Source organism: Monodelphis domestica, chromosome 4 (assembly GCF_027887165.1).
Source record: "Monodelphis domestica isolate mMonDom1 chromosome 4, mMonDom1.pri, whole genome shotgun sequence".
Classification (NCBI taxonomy): domain Eukaryota; kingdom Metazoa; phylum Chordata; class Mammalia; order Didelphimorphia; family Didelphidae; genus Monodelphis; species Monodelphis domestica.
In genome coordinates this window covers 398,253,072-398,276,319 of record NC_077230.1, presented here as the reverse complement: position 1 = coordinate 398,276,319, position 23,248 = coordinate 398,253,072, and the positions used below count along the sequence as shown (strand labels likewise).

At 46.9% G+C, this 23,248-nt stretch overlaps 2 protein-coding genes across 16 annotated transcripts in view; one reads left to right on the top strand and one right to left on the bottom strand.

The window, feature by feature from the left end:
- The window catches only part of C4H1orf167 (chromosome 4 C1orf167 homolog), a 48,345-nt gene extending 44,959 nt beyond the window's left edge, over positions 1-3,386 (top strand). For 7 of the 11 annotated variants that reach the window (XM_007491416.3, XM_007491415.3, XM_016422116.2 and 4 more), the window contains 4 exons: positions 219-450; positions 1,930-2,065; positions 2,416-2,523; positions 3,132-3,386. In XM_007491416.3, coding sequence (XP_007491478.2) covers positions 219-450; positions 1,930-2,065; positions 2,416-2,523; positions 3,132-3,302 — 647 coding nt within the window. In that variant the 3' untranslated portion in view covers positions 3,303-3,386. Of the gene's footprint in view, positions 1-218 lie in introns of all 11 variants that reach the window. The other 4 variants (XM_056795767.1, XM_056795766.1, XR_008911562.1 and 1 more) reach the window with 3 other exon arrangements.
- On the bottom strand, positions 839-23,195 carry MTHFR (methylenetetrahydrofolate reductase). 5 transcript variants are annotated; one of them, XM_056795770.1, is made up of 13 exons: positions 22,983-23,191; positions 16,815-16,919; positions 15,702-15,935; positions 14,558-14,796; positions 13,510-13,620; positions 12,059-12,252; positions 9,926-10,176; positions 9,247-9,381; positions 8,797-8,977; positions 6,915-7,097; positions 6,122-6,223; positions 5,866-5,985; positions 839-958 (listed from the first exon to the last, which is right to left on the bottom strand). In XM_056795770.1, the coding sequence occupies exons 1-13, from the start codon at positions 23,024-23,026 to the stop codon at positions 941-943; spliced, it is 1,917 nt and encodes a 638-aa protein (XP_056651748.1). In that variant the 5' UTR covers positions 23,027-23,191; the 3' UTR covers positions 839-940. The 5 variants fall into 5 exon arrangements, with proteins under 5 accessions (XP_056651748.1, XP_007491480.1, XP_056651747.1 ...); XM_007491418.3 differs by lacking the exon at positions 839-958 and adding an exon at positions 3,325-5,589 and having other exon boundaries at positions 22,983-23,189; XM_056795769.1 differs by lacking the exons at positions 839-958; positions 9,247-9,381 and adding an exon at positions 3,325-5,589 and having other exon boundaries at positions 22,983-23,195.
- Between the last annotated feature and the right edge of the window lie 53 nt (positions 23,196-23,248).

Sequence of the window (23,248 nt, the reverse complement as noted above, 5' to 3'; positions counted from 1 at the left end):
CTCTATTGAGTATCAGTTGGAAGACAGAAGAGCAAAGGATAGGCAAATGCCCAAAGACAGAGCTAGGAAGGACCTGGTTAGATTTGAATCCAGGGCTTCCCGACTCCAGGCCAGGCTCTCTATCCACTGAGCCACCTGGCTGCCCCTGCCACTGCCCTTTCTCTAGCTGAAACCCAAGCAAGAGTTGATTCCGGTCCTGTCTTGCCTTCTCTTCCCAGGTGCCCCAAAGCAGGGCTTCCTGCTGGCTTCTTCCCCCTACTGTGCTCTCCACTGTAGTTCCTTCCAACTTTGGCTTCAACTTTACCGAAAGCAAGGCAGGGCCAAGGGACTGACCAGCCAGGAGGAGCTTGGGAAGGCTACCAGACAAGGAGGCGGCAGCTCTAGGACAATCCTGATCCCCAAGAGCAAAGACCACTGGAAGGCAGCAATGTTGAAGGGAACATGGCTGGAGTAAGAGCAGAACCAGAACCTCAGAATTATACTCTTGGAAAGGATCTGAGAAACTGTCTAGTCCAATCTGTACCTAAGGAAGACTTCCCTTTTCAGGAAAGTGGTCGCCTCACTGGTTCTGAGTTCAAATTCTACCTTTGATTCTTACCTGTGAGACCATGGGCTGGGTCCTGAACCTCTTCGGGTCTACTTTTTCTCATTCATCTCATGATGGGGTTGTACTAGACTAGGAGGCTGGCATCTACAGTCCCCTCCAGCCTTAGGATCTATGAGAACATCCCAAGACAGCTCATTCTTCTTTGGTTAGCTCTCATTGTCAGGAAAATTTTCCTTACCACAAGCCCACCTGTTGCAAAGTCTGCCCATTGCTTCCTGGGGCAAGCAGGGCAGGTCGAATTTCTGTTCCCTGAAGTAGCTTTCCCTTCCCCCGTAAGTCTTCCCAAGTCCAAACATCCTCAAATCTTTCAGCATATCTTCATATGGCATGAACTCAAGGCCCTTCACTATCCTGGGGAAAATCATAATAGAGACTTTGAGAAGGTCACTTGCTCATTAAAATGACACATGGTTGTAAAAGGACTGAAACATTATTGATAAGTTCATTTGTTTTTGTTATGTCTGGCTTGTCATGAACCATTTGGGGTTTTTTGGCAGATACTGGGAATGGTTTGCCATTTCCTTCTCCAGTTCATTTGACAGATGAGGAAACTGAGGCAAACTGGGTTAAATGACTTATCCTGGGTCACAGTGAGGCCAAATTTGAACTCTGGAAGATGAATCTTCCCAACTCCAGGCCAGGTGCTTTATCCATTGTGTCACCTAGTTGGCCTCAAGTCACCTGGTCCAACCTCTTGTTTTTCTCTTTTTTGATTTTTCTTTTTAAAATTAAAATTTTATTTTTTAATTTTTTCCATGATTACATGATTCTTGTCTCCCTCCCCTCCCAAAGTTGACAAGCAATTTCACTGGATTATACATATATTATCACTCAAAACCTCTTATTCATTTTTGTAATGATTGTTTATAATCAAAAGCCCAAATCATATACCCATATACATAATGATAAATCATATTTTCTTCTGAATTTCTACTCATCTTAAAAAATTTTTTTTAAACCCTTACCTTCTGTCTTGGAATCAATACTGTGTATTGGTTCCAATGCAGAAGAATGGTAAGGGCTAGGCAATGGGGGTTAAGTGACTTGCCCAGGGTCACACAGCTGGGAAGTGTCTGAGGCCAGATTTGAACCTAGGACCTCCCATCTCTAGGCCTGACTCTCAATCCACTGAGCTACCCAGCTGCCCCCCCCCTTTTTTAATTTTTTAAAAGACTTAATGATGCCTTTTCTTTTTCCCCAATTGTTCTTACCAGAAGTATTCCCTCTTTAGTGAGCGTTCCTTTGAAACAAAAAACAATTAAGCAAAACCAGCACATTGACATAGGTAGGCATGGGGCCTTGACACAAGGCTTTCTCTCCAGGAGGAAATACCTACAGAGGTGGAGACATGAGGTAATGCTTCGGAGGTTTCACAGCCAACAAAAAACAAGGAGACTGGCAGAAGTCTGGCAATGCTGGATAGATGCCCAGGGAGCAGAGCAACTGGGACGGACACTGGTGAGCCTTGTTGGAGGGGATCATTGAATTAGTTTCCCAAGTCAGAAGGGACCCAGAGGTCACCTCCTCTATTTTATAGGCCAGCCAGCCCTAATTCCACTCTTTATTTTTTTAAAAATCCTTACCTTCTGTCGTGGAGTCAATACTGTATATCGGCTCCAAGGCAGAAGAGTGGTCCTAATTCCACTCTTTAAAGATGCCCAACAGACTCCGCAAGAGGCTAAAGGCCCTTTCTCCTGGCCGAGGAGCACACACCTCCCCATGTCATCTGGAAGTGCTGGAACGGGGCAGGCATCTGGCTGGAGGGGAGGTGGCTCCCCCACTCCTGACCTTGGGCTGCCCTCAAGCAGGTCAGGCAGTGGTGGCTGGAATGGGGCTGGGAGAAGTGGCGGAGGCAGTGGCTGCAGCTTCAAGTGGGCCTGCGTTTGCAAGACTCCCGCATCAGCATCCTCTCTCAGGTATTTGCTCGGAGGCCAGGGTCAGTGTCTAAAGGCTTCCAGGCCTGTGGCAGGGCTGCATTCCCGAGATCTCTAGTTTTTGCCAGGGCTGGGCCCCTCCAGAGATCCCCCCTGCCTCACCCTAAAACATACTAAGGAGAGGCATTAGTTTCTATTTGGGCTGTTAAGGGAGGTCAGAAGTGGCTTTTGAGTTTCAAGCCCCAACTTCAGCCCTCAGATACCACCCAAGGGTCCTGGTTTCAGAAATAGCTTTCCCCCTCCCCCAAGTCCTATTCAAGGCAAGATACAGATGCCTAGTGCACACAAGGGGGTACACTCCTCCTTCTGGGCCTACTTCATTTTAAGCAGTTCTCCATATCTTTCCAGATATTCTGGGCTAATGCATTCTGCCCTGGCTGCTGCCTTGGGGGTTGTGGGGGTGTGGAGGGCTTTTTATTTAGTTTTCCTAAGGGGGAGGGGATAGAACTCAAGGACAGCTGTTGCAGCCTCTTAGCATGAACAGGCTGATCCTGAAGGCTGGGCAGAGAGCCCAGAACAGGAGTAGCTAAAGATAGTGTTTCAGGGAGGCAACAAATGGTTCCCCATTACCTTCCCACGCTTGGTTTCAGGCCTTTGGAAGATGGTACCAGAGCTGGGCAGCCCAGGTGCCCAGGAGAGGAAGTGCCAGCCAGTTATCAGGGGTCGAGGGGCAGGCCCTTCCTGCCCCATTGGGGGTGCCTCCCTCAGGGGAAGAAGTCCAACTGTGCCCCATCCCATCCCATCCCACTCACAAGAGCTAGCTGGAGAAAAGCCCAGCAAACATGTCTGGTAATATTTTAATGGAAAATAGCTGTTAGGGCAGACAATAAAATATGATTCCTTTCCCTGCCTTCTTTTTGGTTTTGTTTTCACAGAGGGCCCGGCCTACTGTGGGCCAAATATGGAACGTTGTGTTTCAGCCCTGAGGTCTACATTTTACCACTGACACTTAACTGGAGGGTGATCAGGAGGGTGAGGGGATCAGAAACATGTCATGTGGTGACCTACAGAAAAAAAAACAACTTGGGGATTGGAAACATAATGGCTACACAGTGCTTTTTTGGAGGGAGTTGAGAACTAAGAGCATCAAAAGCAACCCAGGGACAGATTTAAATTCACTATAAAGAAAATCCCAATTAGGGCTTTCCAAATCGACTGAGCAGCCCAAAGTAGTGACTTCCAGGTGTTCTGAGTCCTTAAGCAGAGGCTGGAGGAAGAAGCACCAGGACACTCAAAGGAGCATTCTGTTCAGGCTAGTGGCCTAAAGTGGCTGCCAAAGTCCCCAATTCTGATTTGGGCAGCCCCCTACCTCCAAGAAATAGACAGTGCTGGCTGGAGTTAGGGTCAGCTATTTGGGGTCAGCCAAAATGGCTCCCATTTCTATTTGTTGCCTTTGGATCCTTCTGTCCATCCCCCTCACAAGGTTTTCTTCCTGCTGATCCAGCAGAGGCTCCAAGACTGCTGATCTCAGCTCCATAAGGGGAGCCTGGGGGTGGGGAGGACAAAGAGAGGCTTTTCCCTTAACCCTGAGCCTGCCAGATTGCAAGACTGACCCAACTGTGACAAGTGTTAGTTACTGACTTTCATTCACACATAAGACAAACATTTTTAGGGGAAGAAGGAAGATGGAGCAGGTCAGACCTGAGCTTGGGTGAGAATGAAGAGGTATAAGAAAAAGCAACAAATATCAGGAAGCCCAGGTCAAACGGCTCCCTATAAGAATGCAGGCAGGCCCAGCACTGAAGGAGGAAGCAAGGGGCCTGAGACTGTTCCAACAATGTGACTGACTGATTTGCCCTCAAGGGTCATAGGTTCCTGCTCCCTACCCCCCACCCACATGACCTATAAGAGGAAAGTGAGGGCAAGGACCCTGCTGAGACCACTTCTGCTTAAACACTGTAAGGAGGTTTTCTTTCAAATACAGAATCTATGGAAACAAAGGAGTGTAGGGTAGAAGAGAGGGAGGGCCGAAGGGAGTTTATGTCTTGCCTCTGGTGCATACCAACTGTGTGACCCTAGGCAAGTCACTCATTTCTGGGCACCCCAGACAATTCTCTTAAGATGATCTAATTAAAGAAAAATGGATGGTCTGCTGAAGTAGAGGGAGATTTCATGCTGGAGATTCCATACTCCTAAAGATTAAACACAGGTCAGTCAGCCCAAAAAAGAAAGAAAAATGTCAGTCAGTGTGGAACCCCAGCCAGCCCTGAGGCTCCAGTGGAAGAGGGCAAGAACTCTCTGCATAGCTACATGGCAGGCTGTGTGTTTGCCTGGCTCTTCCTGCCCAGGGGAGCAGATGAGTTTCATGCTTGCCTCTCCTTCATAGATGGGGAAACTGAGGCAAGAACTAGGTAAAGGTCCCTGAGGCAAAAGGATCCCAAAGTCCAGGATCCATGTGTCTAGCCAAACTTCTCCAAACACAGCTAGCATTTCTGGTTTCATCTGGTTATACCTAAATATGCACACATGATCCAGAAAAGAGCAGGTGGGCAGTGTCTTTGGAAGGCCTAGCTGGCTTACCGGGCACTCTCCCAGGTGCCCTTCTGTCACCAGGAGAACTGAAAGGTGGCACTGGATGGCCATTACATTGTTGCAGGATGGAGTTACTCCCCAACAAAAGGGGAAAATAGCATAACTGTAGTGTGAGAAAGGTCCCACAAGCCTCAAGTGCAGAACAGACTGGTGGAATCCAAGCACAGAGGTCAGAAACCAGTTTAGCTGCCATCACTAGAGGAGGTGGCAGTGAGAGCCAGGGCAGATGGAATGGAACGGGATGGAGAAGAACACAGGGGAAGACAGAAAGAGAAGGATACTTGGGGAGTCCAGCAGCCAGGGTAAGGATAGGATCTTTCACTATTGGACTGGACTGCTGAGGAGCTCAAAGGTATCTTCTAGGACTTGCCACAAACAGTTGTCCAATGGGAACTCATTGTCCACTAGGTTGACCAGATGGTAATTGTCGTGGATATACTGAATGATCATGCGAGATGGGGATTCCTCTTCATACAGCTTGCCCCACTGCTCAATCCATAGGGCAAAGGCCTCATCCTAGAAACAAGGTCAGCAGGAGCTGTCCTGGGGTTGGACAAGAGGTAGGGCCCAGAGCCCAACATCCCTCCCTGGAAAAACTTTTCTTTCCCTTCTTTACCTCTCCCCACTTCTCTCCCCTTTTGCAGGACACTGTGGAAACACTAAAAGGCAGTGCTCCTTCCCCTGCAATGTCTGGTCAGTCTCCTTTAGCCCCATGTGAGTGGCAACACCAGAAAAGAACTATACCTATTGGCTTTGGCAGGAGGGAGACTATCAATTTTCAATTCAATTTACCTTCCAAAACATGAAACTGACGGGATCCACCACCGTGGGTTGGATGATCTCTCGCCCAGGGAAGATGCCCCATGTCACGGCATTGGGCTGAAGCTCAGGGGCATTGGTGATGTTTTCACCCTAGGGAGAAAGAAGTAGGGAGAAAGGGGAATGGCAGAATTTGGAGAAGAACAGGAGGAAAGGAGACCCCTTGCAGGGCCCTGGGCCATCCTTGGGCAGCCATGCTAGATTCTGCAATCACCCTTCCCTCCCGCACCTTGACGTTGACAATGTGGTAGTTGACACGGAGCTCATATTTCTTCAGCACCTGGAGAAGGGCCTCCACTGTTTCACTTGAGGTAAAGAACTCCAGATAGGCCTGCAGAGGGGAAAGGCAGCTGTCACACACCCGTACCTGGGGTGTCCCACCAAAGTGCCAAACACCAAGAATGTTGACAGCAGAGACCAGTCACACAGGCCCTGAACCCACTGACGCCTACAAAATTGGCATCTTGTACCAGCAAGGGGTAACATGCCAAGAAGGTCAGGGTAGTGAGGGAAAGAGTCTGGGGTGTGTGTGGGCCCAAAGCTGGGCAGAATCTGCTGTTTCTTTTCCCCATAGGGGACAACTTTATGAAAGAAGTGGGATCGGAGGAGTCACATGACCAAAGGAAGGAGAAAAGTCTGACTAGCTAGGAAGGGGATGGTGGGACGTCTCCTGACAACATCCTATAAGACCCTGAGTTTCGATCACTGACTCAGGCTTGTGGTTTTCTTTTTCTCAACATCCCTGGGAGGGAGAAGCAGGTTTTCAGTATCCTCCCTACTACTCTCTTGTTTCCAAAGCACTGTGAGGTCTCCAGAGGAAATACTGTTTCCATTATACAGATGAGGAAACTGAGACTCAGTGAGACCAAGTGGTCCTAGTAGCTAAGTAAGTATTAAATCCTGGCCTGAAGCCTGGTGTTTCTTGCCTTGGGCTACACCAGTGCTTATTCCTGAGGAAGAGAACACCAGGGAGAGAAGGGCTGCTTCCTCCTTCTGAGGCCAAGGGAGGGCAAAGCCCCTACCTTCTGGAAGACGTATCCGCCACTGGGGCCCCAGCCCACAATGGGGTCGGTGGATGGCTTCCCGTTGATATTGGGCTGGGAATTGATAGTGAGGATACCTCGCTGGTTCACCTTCAGTAGCTCCTCTTTCATCAGGCTGGTCTCAGCTGCCAGGGGTTCATCATTCCAAGGTAAACAAGTCACCTGGACAGAAGAGCCAAAGGCATGAGCAGGCATGACACCAAAGGCATCCATGCCCAAAGGATGCCATTCTATCCCAGCTGCTTCAGCAGAATGCCCTATCTCACTTAGCTTCAGATCTCCCTGGACACTGACTGCTTCGCTATGGTCTACAAACATGGTTCAGGCAGGGTCCCTCATCCTCCAGAACCTCCCTTCCCTCATCCATCCCTGCTCTCCATCTCCCTGTAGCTCTTCTCTCTTTCCTGACTAAGGTCCTAGAGAAGGCAGCCACAGCCACTATCTTGGCGCTTCCTCTCCCTCCCTACCAATTCTTTGCAGCCTGGTTTCTGTCCTCGCCATTCAACCAAAACCTCTCTCTCCATAAGTACCAACAATCTCTGATAGCCTATTGCTCAGCCATCTTGTCCTCTCTGATGCCTCTGACCCTGAGTCTTCTCCTTGGTCTGTCTTTCTGTTACCCTGTTCTCTCTTGGTTCTCCTTCTGCCTATCTGACCCACTTTCTCAGTCTCCACTATAGGATCTTGTCCAGGGTCCAGCTCCCCCTATCCTCTCTCCTGGGTCTTTTTCTCTTCTCCTCTAGACTATGTCACTTGGTGATCTCATCAGCTCCATGGATTCAGTTCTTGTCTTGAAGCTGATGATCCTAAAGTTCTCCTTAAGCTAACTCTCCTGACCTCCAGCTGCCTACAGGATATCTCAAACTAGATGTTCCAGTCATCTTAGACTTAACATGTCCAAAGCTGAACTCATCTTTCCCCTCAAACCTCACCACCCTTCCTAACTTCCCTGTTATTGTCCAGGGCACTACCACACTCCCAATCATCTAGGCTCACAACCTAGGTGTCAACTTCAACCTGTCGCCTCTCATATCTTAACTAATGCCAAGGCCTGCTGACTTCACCTTTGCATCATCTCTCCAGTTTGATCTTCTCTCCTCTGACAGACCCTCTCTTGGTGCAGTTCCTTATCCCTGGATTAATGAATAGCTGCTAGCCGGTCTGCCCACCTCAACTCTCTCTCCATGCTAGGCCTGCTAATTAACTGTCAAAGTGATGTTCCTAAAACACAGCATTGACCATGTTTCCTCCTGTTTAATAAACTCCAGTGGCTCCCAATCACCTCCAGAATTAAATTTCAAGTCCCCTCCTGCTTTTCCTTACACCTTGCCTCCTGGCTGTGCCCTGAACAAGACATGCCATCTCTCAACATCAGGCTTTTCCTCCTTTTTCTCCATCTCTTGTCTTCTCTTGATTCCTTCAAATCTCAGCTAAAATTCCAGGAATTCTGAAAATTCTGAACTTCCAGAAATTCCTCCTCCAGGAAGCTTTCCCCAATCCCTCTGAATTCCAGAGCCTTCCCCCCATTGATGGCTTCCAATTTCTTCTATCTACAGCTTGTGTGGGTTGTGTTGGGAGCTCCTCCAGAGCTGTCCTCCACTTTTCTCTGTATCCCCAGCACTTAGCCCAGGCTTAATGTCTGCCTGACTGAAGACCACATATCTCTTCCTAAGAAGCACCAGCAGAGCTGCCCAATTGTGCAGCACCTGGCATGGCCCTTGGAACTCCCTGCAGAATTAGCCTTCCCTTTCTGCTACAGAGGTAGAGAAAGGGCAGGATAACTAGGCCTGGTGGCAAGACGAGGGGACAGGTTGGATAGCTGAGTTTAGGCAGGGTCCCAGGCAAGGTCCCACTGACTCACTTTGTAACCATTCTGATTTGGTTCTCCAGAGAGGTAGTAGGTGAACACTTCAAAGACACTTTCTTCACTGGTCAGCTCCTCTCCCCACATCTTCAGCAGCTCTGTCCTGGGGGTCTTGCTCTTCAGGCAGAAGAGGTAATAGTCCTTCAGCTCACCAAAGGCTGGGGATGAGGAGTTCCCCCTGGAGGAGAGAGTAACAGAATCATGGCACAACCCAGAAGCAAGAGATGCAAAGTCTAGGAGGAAAGGGATGAAGAATGGGGAGAGGGGAAACATTCACCTACCCAAGAGGCTGCCTCCCCAAATCCCACCTCTGGCTCCCAGGAACTCAGTGATAAGCATCCAAGTTCCTTTTTTCCTGCTCTACCCCTGGAAAACAGGACTCAGCTGCAAATGAATCCAAAGGAAGTTCTTCCCCTACATCTTCCACTGACTCCCCAAAGTGCTCACCAACGACCATTGGGAAATTCATCCCATGCCTGAGTCCGATAAATGTAACTCTTTGGTCTGGAGGCCCAGAAGATGGGTCGAACATCCTCTACTCGGCGTTTGGGATGGGCACTGACAGCCCATGGCAGAGGACGCCTGGGAGGAATGAGGAAACAGATCTGAGGGGACTGGCCAGCTAGAACAATGCAAGCCAGGACTCGCTTCCTCTGCCTGCTTCATAGCAAAAAGTGGGGAGGGGACAGTTAGATGGCTCATTGGATAGACAGCCAGGCCTACAGATGGAAGGATCTGGATTCAAATGTAGCTTCAGATACTTTCTAGCTATAAGACCCTGGGCAAATCACTTAATCCTCATCCTTAACCACTATTCTGCCTTGGAACCAATATATAGTATTGATTCTAAGTCAGAAGATAAGAGAAGAGGAAGAAAAGAAGGAGGAGGACGATGGAAAGTTTTATCAGAGATTGTAAGATTTGGCTTATTCAGGTGGCATTTAGGGTTCTCAGCCCTCTGAGCCTATATACATGGTTGTCTGGTGGCCCATCCCTTCCCACTAGACTAGGGACAGTGGCATGAATTCACACAAGAGTCCTCTGATTCCATAATGCAAACATGACCCTCATTCCCCTCGACTTAGTTGACTAAGAGCAAAATCTGACCACAGAGTCCCCTCCTTACCTGGGATCTTCATTCCACATGCCCAGTCTCTTCAGCACTTCCATAGTGGCCACCTCCCGATTGAGGGTATAGAAATGGAGACCGGGTACCAAGCCACTAGCCAGCAGCTCCTTGCACATGGTCACAGCCAGCTCAATTCCATAGTTTCGGATAGCAGCATCATTGTCCTTGATTGGCTCAATCACATCTTTGATTTCCTGTGGTACTTCTAGCTTGGACAGCTTTACCAGTTGCCGAAGGGAGTGGTAACCCTGCACAAGATGTGAGAGAGATGCCCACCCACCTCTTACCCCCAGCCTCAAGCATTTACCTACCTGCTCCCCCAGTACCTTAGCTGTCTGCATGTATAATAAGGCCAGGTGAAGCCAGTGAAAACAGCTACACTCCAGGCATTGATTTCCGCCTGCCCTATTTCTTTTATTATTGGCTGGGTCAGTCAGGGGCCTGCCATACAGCATTTTTACAACAGTTACAAGACAGAGCTATAATTACTCAGCCTGTTTACCACTAATGGAGTAATCAAAACAGTCCCTTTCAGATCTGGAGATTGCTCTGTGTGACTCATAGAAGACAAGTCAGTCTCCTCTGAGGAACTGTTTTCATCACCATTTTATTTTTTTTAAACTCTTCTCTCTTAGAATCAATATTCAGTATTGATTCCAAGGCAGAAGAGCAGTAAGGGCTAGGCAGTGGAGGTTAAGTGACTTGCCCAAGGTCACACAGCTAGGAAGTATGAGACCAGAGTTGAACCCAGGACCGCCTGTCTCCATGCCTTCTCTATCCACTGAGCCACATAACTAACCTATCACCAGTGTTTTAGTGAACAGATGCAATAATCCTCTTGTGACAAAAAAAAAGTCACAAGGACAAGTTTAGAAGTTTGTTGGCCTCTTCTCTCATAAGCTTGCCTCCAGATGCTAGATGGGAAGGAAAGAAGGATGAAAGGAAGAAAAGGGGAGGGAGAGAGGAAAGGAGGAAGGAAGGGCTTGTAGATTTTAAAATTTATCCAAATATTATATTTTATAAGATGTAGTAATAATAACTAAAATAAAAAAGCTATTGTAAACTCAGTCACGGTCACTAGAGAAGGGAAAACAATCAACTTAAAGACAATAACGTAATGATGCTAACATGAATGAAGAGAAAAGGATTCTTGGGATAAGAAAAGAATTCTAGGAGATGGAGTCCAAGGTACAAGATTTTTTTCTAATTATACAGACTGATTAAGTGCCTTTTATATGCCAGACACTTTGCTAGTGGCTTGTTGGCTTTCTACAAATATGATCCTCACAACAACACTGGTAGGTAAGTCCTATTATTATCCTTATTTTACACATGAGGAAACTGAAGCAGATAGGGGTGAAGTGACTTGCCCAGGGGTCCACAGTTAGAAAGCATCTGAGGCTGGATTTGAACTTGAGACTTCCTGTCACCAGGACCAGTGCCCAATGCCTCTGGATGGAGAAGATAAGAGTCTGGAACAAGGCCAGTGAAGCAGCCATGGATGCTGTAGCTAAAACATTGGAAAGCACAAAGCCTCCCCTGGCAGCAGCTACCTCAGAAGGTAGTGGGGAGGCCCAAATGAAGTCCTGCACACAGAGAGGCTACTCTAAGACTGGCTCATCTTTTTCTTCCTGACTACACTGTGAGGTAAGCAGTGGAAGAGTTACCACCCACACTGTCAGGAGCTGAAGATCTGAGAGTCTGGGCCTGCCTGAAGTCCCACCACTGGTCAATGTCTGAGGCAAGCCTAGCACCTGGCTCACAAGCCTGAGTCCCAAAAAACTCTCGACAAATGCAGACGGAACTGGGCTCCGTGTAGCTTCTGCTATGTTCCACTGCTCTTGGGAGCCTGAATACACTCTATAAAAGTCAGTCATTAGGGAGCAGCTAAGTAGCACAGTAGACAGAGCTCCAGACTAGAGCCAGGAGGACCTGGGTTCAAATCTGGCCTCAGATACTTCTTAGCTGTGTGACACTAGGCAAATCACTTAATCTCCATTGCTAACTCTTGCCTTCGGTTCTAGAGATGTTACTAAGACAGAATGTAAGGGTTTTAAAAAAAAACAAGTCAGTAATCATAATATTGGGGAAGAGCTTGGCCGGCGGGATTGGCCACTGTGGGGCACTCACCTGGATAGGGAAGATTCCCGGAAGGATGGGACATGTGATGCCTATGGCTGTGCACGCTTTGACAAAATTGAAAAAGGTGTCTGCCTGGAAGAAGAGCTGTGTGATGATGAAGTCGGCCCCTGCAGACACCTTCTCCTTTAGGTACTGCACATCCTCTTCAAAGCTTGTTGCCTCAGGGTGGCCCTTCGGGTAACCTACCAATAGGGATGGTCATGAGACAGTGTTTTCCCTCTAATCAGGGACCACAGAATTAATCACAAGATCATCAGTCTTCAGAGATCGCTTAGTTCAACCTAGAATCCAATCTAGAATTTCCCAGACAAGTAGTCCACCACAGACCACCATAATGAGGGGATTGAAAAATAATGCAGATGAGGAATAGTTAAGTCTGGAGAAAGAAAATACTTAAAAGGAACAAGCTAGCCATCTTCCAGGATTTAAGGGTTTGTCATTCAGACAAGTCTTCCCAATGCCTTGATGGAGTCCAATGCAATTAGCATTTGCTCAACATATACTATATAGTAAGCATAGTGCCAGGCACTGGGACTTCTCTACTCTTCCAAAAGGCAGAATTAGAAGCTGAACTTCAATCTCAGGGTTGGAAGGGACCTCAGTGGTCTTCTAGCCTCGCCCATACCTGGGCAACAATCTCATCCATGACATCCCAGCCTTCATTTGAAGAACTCTACTGAGGGGCACCAAGTATCTCAAACTCAACATGAATCCATTTCCCCCCCAAATCCTATTTTCTTTAAATTTCATTATCTCTGTGAAAGTTACCCCCCTCTCTCCTTCTAGGTCACCAAGATGCCATCCTTGACACTCCCCTTCTAACTTTGGATAAGCCATGTGACATGGAGCTGGATTTGGCATGAGGAAGACCTAGTTCCAATCCTGCCTCAGACTGATGCTAAACTAGTTATGTGACCCTGGGGAAGTCACTATGCCACTTTAATCTTTTATTCCCTCAACTATGAATAAGGGGACTAAGATTTGATGCCTCTGAGATTCCTTCCACTGCCAGATCAAGGATCCTTTGAACCCACCCACCCACCCAATTAGCTGCCAAGTCCTACCAATTCTTCCTCCTCTTCCAAACCTTCCTCATATCCATCTCCTTTCTATTCAGTGCAACATTAAAACTCTCCCACAACTAAAGTCTGCAGAAAAAGAATGGTTGTCTCCCAAGGACAGAGCTCACCATCAATGGAAATGGTCCAAGAGAGGTTGGTCAGTTGCTATGAAGGCTAGAGAGGGAGTATCCAGAGAAGGCTAGACTAAATGACCTGGAAGGTTCATTCCCAATGTAAGATACAATAGAGCTTGCAATGAAGCCTAAAAGAACCAGGATTCATCCCCAATCTTTTATCACTAGATCCTCCTGGTCAGTACTAGGCCAGGGGTCTGATCAGTGAGCCCAACCACATCTGTGTACAGGACCATGGACTCACCTGCTACACAGATGTCAAAGTAGTCACCAAACTCACTGCGGATATGTTTCACCAGGTCCACTGCATGACTGAAGCAATTTTCTTCTTCTTCCCACTCGTCACCAATGGGGTCTACAAGGTTGGGAGAGAGGCTATTACTACAGAGCTTTCTACAAAACCATTCTGTTCTACCCAAGGAGAACCCCTTCCCCCCAGTACTGACCACTTTTTAAACTGACCTGTGCCTGGGCTTTTCCTTTCTAACTTGCCCTTACCTGCCCTTCTACTTTTTAAGCACACATGAGCTGAACAAGATCTCAGATACCATAAATTCCCTTTCCCATTTATAGATTAAAAAAATTGATGCCCAAAGAGGATAAGGGACTTGCAGCCAGGCAGGGGAGGACAGTTAAGGCTGGAACCTGTCCCAAATCCCACGGTGTTTCAGGTTAAGCTATCTTTCAAAAAGAAATTCTTCCTTTGATTTAGAACCCAATCCACAGGTTCTCAAACTCATTCTCTACTCTGGCAGCTGAGCTAGCAAAGTTTGGACAGGACCTTCTACTCCAGGGTTGTGGACAGATTTTAAATATATGAATTCCTCCTGAAAGAGTCCTTCTAAATCTGATGGACCTAAAAAAGACAGCTTTCCATGGCAGCCACCCAAAAGCTTACTAGCTATTTTCATACCTAGGCCCAAGTCCAAGAATTACACCTTTTAAGAAGTGAAGACTTAGGAACAATTGGGAATTGGTAGTAGAGATGGGGAGTAGCTAAGACAAGGGACCATCAGTACTTTTCAGCCTAGACTTCTAGGCCAAAAAGTGCCTTGACCTGATGACTCTGAGCATTGTTTCTGTACCATGCCTTGCCTAGCCTTACCATCAACATGGTCCTAGCAATGCTACTAGTAGGGGTAGCACCCTAAGTATAACTTGCACAATATGCAGAATGCTAGAGACAGTTATTAAGTTAAATAACTCTGATATAGGAGAAGAGGAAAAGAGGGTGATAACTCTCTTTCCCCTCACATTGGAGAAAACTGGTAAGGACAGAGCTGGCTTCCTACCTCCTCTCAATGCCAAGATATTTTTTAGGCCCAGCCGCTTGGCCTTGTGAAGATGGCTGGTGATCTCGTCTCGGTTCTGTTGAGAGCAGGTCATGTGCAGGACAGTCTCCAGGCCACAGTAGTCTACAGCTGTGTTGGCGATAATCATGGATGAGGTCTCCTTGTCTGAGCCAGGATCCCCTGCTGGGTGCCAGGTTACGTCCACAAAGAGGGGGCCACCTGCCCCCATTCGGTCAAACCTGTGGGGGCATTTTTTGGGGGAGAAGGTCCCTGGAAGTAGCCCTTCATGCACCGACCCACCATTTCCCCACAGGATCTGCCTACACAGACCTAGTAGTATTTGGGATAATAATGAGGATGAGGATGATACCAGTACCATTTTGCATTTATACAACACTCTTCCTTTCCCCTTCCCTACTGGCTTAGGTCAAGAATAGGGGAATCCCTAAAACAGGAATGAGATTCCAGGGGCCAGAGAGGAAGGAAGAGAATTCAACCCAGTTCAACCTGAAGGAGTTACAGGCTGTCTTGTGCACAGAATCACTGTAGCAATCACAGTACATCATGTCCCTCACTTGATCAAAGGCTCTCTGGAGCCTTACGGCCCAGCTCTAAAAGTACCACCAACCTGGTTCCTGATCTTAAGTAACTTGAATAACTGTATAACAAGGAAAACTTTTCATAAGACAAGTCTTTACAAATTATTTGTGCCTTAAAACTTTAATAACTTGGGATGGATTTGTCAGAAAAGCAAAATGTTGATGGCACACAGAAATATAGCTTTTAAGATGTTTTTTCAAAGCCAGTGCCAATGTCAAGACTTTGACAGTTGTCTTTTGTGATCCAGTGGTCGAATGGATTCTCTAGCTCTTTGGAAACATATTCCAACTCATTAATTTGCAACTTCATAAATCATCTTTCTGAGAAGTCTCCAAGTTCCTCCAAAGAAGGTGGCTGAAGCAAGTCAAATGATGTGATACTCAAGTTAATCCTGGGTTACTAACATCCCAAGGGGCCTCTAGGCTCACCTGACACTAAGTGGTTTTCCTAATGCCTGCTAGGCAAAGGTAAGGTGACAGCTCGACTGCCCAGCCCCCCAGCCCCCCACCCTCCAGCCCCCCAGCCCTCCAGCCCTCCAGCTCACCTAGAGATGAGATTGACTGCTCCCTGAGCAGTTCGAGGAGGGAAAAATTCCAAGGAGAACCACTTATCTCCAGATTCCATCCTCCGGCGCATCTTCTCTCGGAGTCGCTCATGGCGCTCTGCATCCAAGATAGGAGTGGGGCACCGGGAACTGTCTTTGGAGCCCTCACTGCCACTACTGCTACCCTCTGAGCAGCTCCCTCTGGCTTCGTTCACCATGGCTGGATTCCTGCAGCTGTGGGGTGGGGAGGGGGGAGTGAAGGTCACTTACGGCCAGGCCTGAAATACGCCAGTTCCTGGCACCTGAGTGGATAAGAGTTCAGCCAAGGAGTAACTGCATTTTCCCTTCAGGACAAGGGGTATTGGAGAGGGAGGCTGCCATTGCCTCTACTCCGAAGCTAGCCCTCAGTGGGTTCCCCAGTTCCATCACCAGTACACCCTTCCCCTGCCTCCTCTCAGGCTTCCCTCAAAACAGGCACTTTGCTCTGCAGTCCCTAAAAGCTCAGAGGGCTAAGTCAGGCAGCACAGCTTAGCTACCTGATAGAAGACGGTACAGAGAGTCGCAAGCTGCCAGTCTCCTGAGACCCCATGCCCAGGGGCTGACAGCAGTGCCCAAGAGGAGGGGCCCTGCCTCTGTGATGTGACATGAGCGCTGGCTCAGCCAGGAAAGCAATGGACAAGGAGCAGGGAAGGCAGCTGGGCTGGCCTGGGGGCGGAGCAGTGACAAAGGAAGAGCGCACAGCCAGACTAGAGGGGAAAAGGAAGGGGGAGGGGGCAGCAGGAAGGGCGGGGCTGAGGCCAGGAGAGCAGGGGGAGGGCGGAGGGAGAGCAGAAACCTCCTGGGGAAAGGGGATGTGTGAGTGGGAGGGAGTGGATGGAGGCTGACAGAGGGGGAGGCACCCTAAAGTTCAGGGCCACTGGTTCCATCTGTGGAGAAGAAAACCATAGGACTAGCCCTTCCTGGCAGGAATCCTGGCTGTTTCTTGGAAAGAGGGGGTGTGGAGGTAGGCTGAGTGACAGGGCTCTTTCCTCTCCATACCACCAAGTCTGTCTTCGAAGAGGCTTTGGATCTGTCTTGTGCATGACACATAGGAAGGGCTTCATAGGTAGCTACCTGCTGATTTGTAGATTTAACCGATTCATAGACATGTTGGCAGCCTCTGCCTCATATCCAGGATTTTTGTCCAAGTATGCCCAGAAGTCAGTGACAGATTTCAGCCTGACAGAAGGAAATACTTCTTAATTAGAGCAGCCCTAAAGGGGAGCAGGGAGTGGGTTTCTCAAGAGAAGACTGGTCCAGAAGTAAGGAGGAATCCTGCAAAGGCCACTCCTGTTCAGGTATTGGATGGATGGAATAGATAACTTCTGAAATCATGTGATTGTATATGGCTAGATATCCCCTGGTATCATAGCAACAACAAACAAGAAGCCGGTGTCACCTTTAATTGGGGAAATTAGATTCACATACCTGAAAAAAGTCAATACTGATTGGATTTAAGCCATAGAATCCTCACAAAGAATGGGTGTGGCAAGCTAAATATTCCTCAGTGAAAATTGATTCTGTGAGTGCTGAGGGAGAGAAGGTCAGATCAGCCTGGCCAAAGGAAGGCTAGCTGTCCCCAGGAGGCCTCACCTGACAAGTTCTAGGCTAGCCAGTGAAGAGAGTCAGGACACTACTGAGCTCAGCACCTGCCTCTGTTCAGGGCCTTCAATTCAACCACTGAATGTACTGTGCAACCTTAAAGCCTTCTGTGATTGTGACTTAGTGCAGTCAAGGCCCTCCAGGGTCAGCTTTCATCTGGCAATGACTGGGCCCTTCAATGGTTCTCCCCAGAGACACACAACCAGACTTTCCAAATAGGAAGGATCCAACTCTCCTCCAGGCTCAGTGCTTCTCCTTATAAATACAGCACATAGTAGGAACAAAATAAATGCTCACTGACAGTCTCTCATATTTGGCACCTCTTATTAAACTATGATACAAAGTAAAAGGTGATTTGTAGGGTCTTAGCTCCCTGCCCACAACTACATATTCCTTCAAGGTAGACACTAGGCTTACATATCTTTGCACTAAGTCTTATGGGCAATTAGACGCTTGAAAAACATGAGAAACTGGATTGCATGAGTGGTGCCCACTCTATTTACTGTCTTTTTAAAACAAAGCTATGCTCCAAAAGAGCAAGAGTAGGGCTATGTGCAGAGGTGTGCTAGTAAATGTTTAACAACTAGCCCTTTTAAAAAAATGCATCCACAATATACTTTTTTAAGCTTCATCTATATCATGGACATTCCTCCATCACTTTCTTGCATCTAGAAATTAACAAAACAACTTGAGTGCTGAGTTTTCTTTACACAATCGGTTCTGAACTGATAAAAGTGATTCTGGAATGTACCCCTTCATGAGTATGATCTGAACTTCCATGGACACCTTTCCTCAGAGGAAGCCTGTTGAGACCAGCTTTCCAGAAGGTCTTTGATAAAATCAAGTTGCTAGAGACTGCAAAATGACAGAATAGCAGGTGCTAAAGCCCACTTCCTCTTTTTCTCAGGTGCCAGCTGAGGAAGCTGGTCTACGAGACTGTAAACCATTCAGGTTTTAATTCTGTGTGGAGTGAGAAATTAGTGTGCTATTCTCAAGTTATTAGTGATTAATATCTACCCCTAGGATCCCAGTAGAAAGACTGTCCCTCTACCCCATCCTTTTTCCTTCAGGACAAAGGACTTACAGCTTGTGTTTTAGATTCTAAATTTAGATCTAAATTAATTGGTCACCAGGGAAAATCCCAAATAATAAAATACCCAAGTCAGCTGGAAATTATGGTGATTTTAATTAATATAGAGAGAAGGAATTAAGGAGAAGAGAGAGAGAGTAAAGAGTTAATTTAAACTGCTTGGGCTGAGCCAGGCAGTAGTTAAAGGCCTTGACCAAAGTGGCCTCCCTGAGCCCAAGGGAAAGGGAGTCAGTCTTATCACTCACCAGGAGACCATCTCAAGGAAGCTGTCTCAGGGAGATCCTCCAGGCTGAGTTCCAGCCCTGAACTGACTGAACTGCTCTGACTGCTCATCTAGACTTCCTTTTAAAGATCTTTTCTCTTGTGACAACTCCCCTAAATTTTCATGTCTAACAATCACAGCAGACACTTTTCTCCAGGACTACCCATTCTTTAGTTCTCACCTTCTTTGATTAGATTTTCTCCAGGACTATCCACTATTTAGTTCTCACCTTCTCTGTTTAGATTATACTTTTGAGCTACTTCACACTTCTTTTAAGTTCACCTTTTGTTAGTTACTTGACCTTTTTGTGATTAATTTAACCTTTATAGTTACTTAACACCTTTTTGTATTAGATCTAAAAATAGACTTAGCTCAAGATTCTAGCTTCACTATAAGGTATGAGTTAAGTACCTTCATTGTTCAATCAGTTTACAACTTTATCTTCCCCTAAAATACTGTCTGAGTAGGGTGGAATAATTTTTCAAATTCACAGTCTTTGGAGTTTGCCTGGGAACTTGCCTTAGAGAGGTCCCACAGACTGACCTAGTCTTAGACCTTGAAGTACCCAGTGATCAAATCTGAAGTACCCTTTTGTCTTAGAGATTTCTCCCATAGTATCAGAGGCTTCTTCCAGGAGGTCAAGTCCCATCGCTGGAATGATCCTCCACAGGTAATTCAGCCCTGATTTCCTTCTCTCTTTGTATAATATTCCTGTCCTTTATTTCTGTAAATTTGGGGGCATTAATCTTAGGTCAATTACTTAAGGCAGTACCCCACATTCTCTCTCTCTCATTTCAAAGTCCCCTTAAATTTCCACTTCACATAATATCCACTTGATGCCAAGAACAATCCAAAGATAAGAGTTTGAGCATGGTCAGAAGGGGGCAAATGTACACATATCTCTGCTCATTTGCTCCACAAAGACAAAAAGGCAATGTAAATGATAAGAGGGATGAGGGGACATTTGGGGACCAGACTGACTGGAACTCTCACAAACCCAGACCAGGGCAGAGTGGGCCATGTTGGAACAAGTCTTGGAGTCTCTTCATCACATGGAATAATAATAGCAATAATAGCTAACATGTATATAATACTCTGAGGAAGCTAGGTGGCTGAGTGATTAAGAGCCCTGGACCTAGAGTCAGGAAGAAAGGAGTTCAGATTTGACATTAGCCATCCACTATCTGTGTTGACCCTGGGCAAGTCATTTAATTCTGTTTACCTCAGTTTCCTCATCTGTCAAAGGAGTGTAAGTGTAAATAAACCTAAAATTCACAGGAGCTAGAGAAGAAAATGGCAAACTGCTCCTGCCAGTATCCTTGTTGTGAAAGGATTTTTAAAATTCCTTTTGTCTATTTTGAGTTAATAAATCAAGAAATAAGTACCCCTACTTAACAACTAGGAAAAAAAGTTCACACCCTGTGACAAGGGAATCACTTTAAAAGACTGATATATATTAATTTAAGGTCGCCAAGGAATCAGCTATGTAATTCCTAAATGAAAAACTCAAGTCAGCCGTCAGCCTTTTTTGGAGTTTAATTACAATAGTAATTAATAAAATAGTAAGAAAGGAATTAGAGATAGAGAGAGAGAAAAAGGGAGAGAAGGGAATAGGGCTTAAATACCCCTTCTGTTTAGGCTGGGCCAAAAGGCCCAAGCCCTTGGATAGCTGGGGCAAAGAAAAGAGATCAGTCCCTATTACTCACGTGTCCAAAATGGAGAAACAGTCTCAGAGGCCCCCACCTTCAACTTCCTTCAGAGCAAGCTTTTCAGAGTACACTGCCACCACTCCGACCAACTCCTCAACCACCACCCCGAGTCTTCAGACCCCCCTGATCTTCAAGGAAACCATCCAAGTTGCCTCCCCTCAGTTCTCACATCTACCAATCACTCTCCATCAATTTCCCTGTCAATGGAGGCTCTCGCTTAACCCAGGACCACCCAGAGGTTTCTGGCTTTTGCACATGTCTGTTGAAGGTCATATTTTCAAATGATTAAATCTTTATTCCTTTGCTACAGCCCTTTCTAAATCCTGTTAACCTGAGTAGGGTAGATATTGGAATAATTAAATTTTGATCTAGGCTGCAGCCCTTACTCAATCCTATTAGGACTGAATAGGGTGGAGATTTATTCCAAGTATCTCCATTGTATCAATTCTAAAATCAATCAAGACTCAAAGAAATTCCTGTTCTATGCTTAAGCATAGGTCAAAGTCCTTTCCATTGTTCAGCAAAGGGTTTCTGTCCTAAAGTAATCTTAAGAAGGGAAGAGAAGGAACCTCCCATGCCAATGGGGTTCCCATTCCAATAGACTATCAGTAAGAAATTTTCCAAGTATGAAATATCCCAATGGTGAAATTTCCAACATTTATAAGTCTAAGGAAATTTGAGGTTTACAACCCCCAAGGCCAAAAGCACTCCCTTCCTCCCCCAGTGCTAAGCAAATTTGGAGGTTGTAATTGGTTCCCTTGAAGTGGAGAGAGACTGAAAGTGACATGGTAAAAGGGGGTATTTAAAAAAAGGGCTATAAAAGGCCAGAGAGAAGAATTCATTCCTTCTTTCTCTCTGTCTCTCTCTCTCCCTTTCTCTCTCCCCTGTCCCCCAATTTAATATCTCTAGCTTGCTGAAAGTAAAAGCTACTATCATTCTTGTGACTTAAGGGTTAGTTATTTTATAGTGACCACAACAATTTTTAAAAAATTCTTATATTTGTCAAAACCCATTTTAATTATTACATTGTCAAGAAAATTTCAAATGGGGACACAAAAGGTCAGACATGGCTGACAACAAGGTCCTAAGACCTGAGTTCAAATCCTATCTTGGATATTTCATTTTTTTGCCCGTTTCCTCAACTGTAAAATGGGGATACTGTGTGAAATGGAAGTTTAAGGGGACCTTGAAATATCAAGACTGAGTTTGAAAAACATCTTTAAAATGGAATGTATTTTTTTGGAAATGTGGAACAATATCTCACTTCGTAGGCCTGAGACAAGGTTCCCCAGATTTACAGAGAGGCAGTCAGAGACAGAATGACCCTGATAAAATATTCCAAGGTTTACAGAGACACTCTTTACATTCAAGCCTTCCTTCAATTTAACATTTCAAGAAATGGTGAAGAGTTGAAGACAGAGGTTTTAATCCAGAAATTAAGGACAGGAATGTTAAATTGAATAGGTTTACATTGGATATCAAGAGAGGAGGAGGAGGAAGAAAGAGGTGGAAGTGGAGGTGATGGTGGTGGTAAACAACTTTACTAACTTCTTAGAGATATTAATCATCTCACTCCACACAATAGTAACACTTATCTCACAAAGTTGTTGTGAGATCAAATAAGATAATATTTATAAACACCTTAGCACAGAGCTTGGCACATAACTGGGTGCTATATAAATGCTTATTCTTTTCCCCCAGTCAGTGAACTAGTATTTATCAGGCACAGCTCTAAACTGGAGACACTAAGAAAGGCCAGAACACAGGCCCAGCTCTCCAGGAGCTGTCAGTTTAAAGGGGAAGCCAATATGCAAACAGCTGGGTACAAATCAAATGAGAAGTTTACCTAGTAAAATAGATGTTAATCTCGGAGGGAAGGCATTAGTTAGCACTGAGGGGGGAAGGGGCCAGGAAAGGTCACTCACTCCCTCCCCTGCCAGGGTCTAGTGCAGGCCATGTGTCCATATGAGGGCAGTGATAGAGACGAGCTGGGAAAGAAGGATGGGGCAGCAGGAGGGAGGGAAAGAGGCGTTTGGAAGAGGAATCATAGGTGCCTCGGATTGTGAAGACACCACATGGGAGCCAGATGGAGAAATGATGACGGGGCAAGCACAACAGGTCAGGGACGGGAGTGGGGAGATGACCACAAGGTGGGGGGGGGGGGGGCAGGCACGGAGGATGGGTGGGGGAGCATCTGGGACCACAAGCATGAAGGTTGTAAGGATCTTGAAGAGACAAGTACGAGAGATAAGAGAGAACATGGGGAAACAAGCATGGGGGATGGTGGGTTATAGGGAGGCAAATACCCAGAATGGGAGTTATTTAGGGGAGACAAGCACGGAAGATAGGAGGGATCATGGGGAGACAAGAACGGCGGATGGGTGGGGGAGGCTCTGGAGAGGCAAGCACAAGCTGGGGATACAAGCATGGGGGATGGTGGGAGATCATAGGAATACAAGGACTGGGGATTAGGGGGAATCTCGAGGGGATGAGCACGGAGGACGGGGCGGGGCAGGGAAGGTCCTCGAAGAGGACAGTCCAGGCATGGGCTCCTTCCTCCTCCCCGCCAGGTGACCCACCTCTCGGGCTGCCTCCAGTCCCTCGCAGCTGCCGCCTCAGCCATGAACCTGAGAAGGTGGGAGGCAAGCTGAAGCACTGGTAGGGAAGGGGGTGTGGAGCTGGAGGGAGTCTAGCCAGGAGGCAAGCACCGCCTCCTCAGCCCGGGAGCCCAGCCCCCCGTTTTCACCCGCCTCTGCCCGACTCCGCCCCTTTGCCACTAATATGGCGGCACCCTTAAGGGCCGAGACAACTTCGTCACATGACATAGGTCCGAAGCCGACTGCGC